Source organism: Taudactylus pleione, unplaced genomic scaffold (assembly GCF_031769625.1).
Source record: "Taudactylus pleione unplaced genomic scaffold, aTauple2 ptg000352l, whole genome shotgun sequence".
NCBI lineage: Eukaryota > Metazoa > Chordata > Amphibia > Anura > Myobatrachidae > Taudactylus > Taudactylus pleione.
This window is the reverse complement of record NW_028284753.1, coordinates 6,349,988-6,353,617: the sequence shown is the minus strand read 5'-3', so window position 1 is coordinate 6,353,617 and position 3,630 is coordinate 6,349,988. Positions and strand designations below refer to the sequence as shown.

At 40.6% G+C, this 3,630-nt stretch overlaps 1 protein-coding gene across 1 annotated transcript; it reads right to left on the bottom strand.

The window, feature by feature from the left end:
* Positions 1 to 1,275: 1,275 nt before the first annotated feature.
* On the bottom strand, positions 1,276 to 2,526 carry LOC148508640 (uncharacterized). Its single transcript, XM_088444207.1, has one exon. The coding sequence runs from the start codon at positions 2,524 to 2,526 to the stop codon at positions 1,276 to 1,278; it is 1,251 nt and encodes a 416-aa protein (XP_088300333.1).
* Between the last annotated feature and the right edge of the window lie 1,104 nt (positions 2,527 to 3,630).

Sequence of the window (3,630 nt, the reverse complement as noted above, 5' to 3'; positions counted from 1 at the left end):
CACAGTCCAGGGTTTTCGTGCAAAACGGTCGGAACCAGTTTTATTGTGCAATATATACAACAAAATAAACAAAACATAAAAATAAATCTTAGCCCATCTGGGCACTAACTAGACAGGGTATTCCCTCTCTACAAGTGGCAGGGCCTACTGCCTTACCACAAACACAAACACAGCACTTTCAAATATCACAGTGTCTCTGAACAAACCTCAGTGTCTGTTTCTCCCCAGGGTATGTGAGACACTGAACCAAAACCTAACCCAGCTTATCTGAGCCACTTCCAGGTGCACTACTCATCAGTCTGCTCTGAGACTGAAAGTCCCAACACCTGGAATGGCCTGTGGATGGAGCCCTCCCTACTCTTCTCACATCCACATCTACTCTTCTCACTCACATACCCCCAGGACTCATTATCTGGCTTTTACCAAAAGTCAACACTTCTGGTCTGTTAGGCATAACAGACTTTTCCTGGGGTTTTTAAAACACATATGATAGGAATCTGGGACACACATATATGCCATCCCAGACTTCTCCAGTGATTCTACCACTATATATATATATATATATATATATATATAGCAATCCAAACTCCGGCACTCGAATCAAACAACTGTATACCTGCCGGGTGCCCTCCTCAGTCTTGCCTCATAAAAATAAGGGAAGCTGTACATATCGTTCCAATGGCGGCACTCCGTAAATAAAGCAACACACGAGTCAGTGCATAAATAGCAGCAAAGTTTCAGCGCTTTAATTTGCGCTTTTGTCAAGCCAAAATAACATACAGAGACATATTACACTTACCAAGTATAAATACTAAACAGCCCCATCAACGACGCCAGATCCCGGCCCCGAAACCGGACGTGATGGAGACCGGAAGTGACGTCACCTCGCCCCAGTTACTATGGAAACCCCACAGTGTAAACAAACGACATTAAAGACAAACATCAACACAACTACCACAATAAATAGATACAGTGTGACTGCATGAAATCATCAAGAACAATACAATCATCTGGCCGAAGCCAGAAAGTTTAGCAGCTGCCCAGGTACAATTAGAAACAACAAATAAAATATAACAATCATACTGCATAAAGATGGCTAATAATAGCGTTCAAAGCTATATATAAATGCATATGGAATATGGCAACACAGCAGAGAAAACAGACTCTTATCCTATACATATATTGCTCAAAATCAAAAAAGCATGAGGTATAATACTGACATCGGATTATAACAAGATAATCATAAAACTATGTAGATTAACTACAAGGAATATACTAAATAAAGCAATGTAAACCTAGTGTCTCATTAAGCCCCCGTGGGGAAAGAGAAAAAAGACGCATAATCCACTGTGATTCACATTGCAGTAACCTACGCGCCCTGTCAGCCCCCCTCATAAGAGGAGGTACGTGATCAATAATGCGATACCGCAAGGTAGAAAGATTGTGCTGTGCCACAGCAAAATGCCTGGCCACAGGCTGCTCACTTGTGCCTGTCGCAAGTGCTGCACGGATGGCAGAGCGATGCTGAGCCATCCGTTCTCTCAAGGTGCATTCGGTTTTGCCTACGTACACTTTAGAGCACGGACATGTGATGACATATACTATAACCTTGGTCATGCATGTTACAAAGTGACGAATGTTGAATTTCATGCCAGTATATGGATGGAAAAATATAGAACCTGTTTGTAAAGAACGACAGGTAGTACAATTAAGGCACTTAAAACACCCCAGTTTAGGAGTGCCTAAAAATGTAGCGCCTTTAGTACTAGTTTTTCCCAAAGGAGCTACATCATTATGCACCAAGAAGTCCCTAAGATTTTTTCCTCTGCGATAACAGGCCATGATCTTAGTATTGTGCAAGGTTTTTAGGTCATTACCAGACGTAATGATTGGCCATAACGCTTTGGCCTGTTTGTTAATGACAGGGCTCATGTGATTGAATTGATTAACCCAGATATGCTTGTTGCGCAAATTACTCTCCTTTTTAGGATTAAACACCAACAATCTATCGATTGGTATGGCCAAAGCTTTGGCCTTAGCACGATTTAGAATAGTAGTAGAATACCCACTCTCCAAAAACTTGTCATACATAACTTCAAGCTGGCTAATCCCTTCATCTCTATTCTTTGAAATTCTCAGTGCACGTAAGAACTGAGAAAAGGGGAGGGCATTTTTAAGAGGAGCTGGATGAGCACTCTGAGCCAACAAGATGTTATTCCTATCTGTAGGTTTTACAAACAATGAAGGGACAAGGTTACCTCCACTATTGGTAATAGTGACATCCAAAAAATTCACACACTGAGTGTCAGTAGTGTATGTAAATTTGACAGGGTTATTCAACCTATTGTGGGTTTCAATTAAATCTGCAAATGTTTGTTGAGAACCTCTCCAGACAATAAACAAATCATCTATATAACGAAAGAAAGCAATGATGTTACTAGCTATAAGGGGGTCAGAAAAGAACACATCCTGTTCAATAGCAAACATAAAAGCATTGGCGTACGATGGGGCCACATTGGACCCCATCGCACAGCCGGACAGTTGTAAATAAAAACTCCCATCAAACGTAAAATAATTGCGTGTCAACACAAGCTCCAATAGCTCCAAAAACAGCTCGATAGGGGGACCTTTGTAATGTGGATTATTAGTAATCAACATCTTAGTTGCCTTAAGACCATCAAAATGGGGGATAAATGTATACAAACTGCATACATCGACAGAACACAGAATGAAATCTCTGGGTAAACCCGTCAATTAAGTTAATGCAATTAACAGGCTGTTGGTATCCTTCAAATAAGTTGGTCTGGCTTGGACACATGGTTGGAGTATAGCATCTAGGTAAGTAGACACAGTTTGAAATAAAGATCCACCGGCAGCAATGATCGGTCTACCCGGAGGCTTGACCGGATCTTTATGGATTTTAGGGATTAAATATAAAAGAGGTCTAATAGGAAACTTGACCTCCAAAGCTTTTTTAATCGATGGTGAAATTAAACCCTGTGAACAAGCCAGAGATAAAACAGTATCCAACTCTCTTTTAAATTCACATGTAGGATCTTGTGACAATTTCTTATAAGTGGTGACATCGCTAAGCAGCCTCAAGGCCTCCTCCTTATAATCACTCAAATTCAACTACAATAGCCCCGCCTTTGTTGGCTTGGCGGAAAACTACATCATCATACACAGATACATTTTTTAAGGAAATTTGCTCATCTTTATTCAAGTTCCAAAACTTTGGTTTGTGGCATTTACAATTCTCTAATACGTCTCTGTCCAATAAATGTGAAAATGTCTTTATAGACGTATTATTGCTGACCGGATCAAAAGATGATCTTTCCTGCAATCTAAGAAGCTGTGGTGGCAAATCAGACTCCCTAGATGCCATATCAGAAAAATGTTCTTTAATCTTAATGCTCCTATTTAACATATAGGACTCTTTTTTCCATTGTATCTTATCAAAAGGTACCGTCGGGATGAAAGATAAGCCCCTACTAAGAACCGAAAGTTCGTAATCAGTCAATATTCTACTGGACAAATTAAAGACTAAGGCCCTCATTCAGAGCCGTATGCTCTGAGCAGAGAGCACGCTCTGAATGAGGGCCGCCCTCCATAATTATGGAGCGTCCTCCT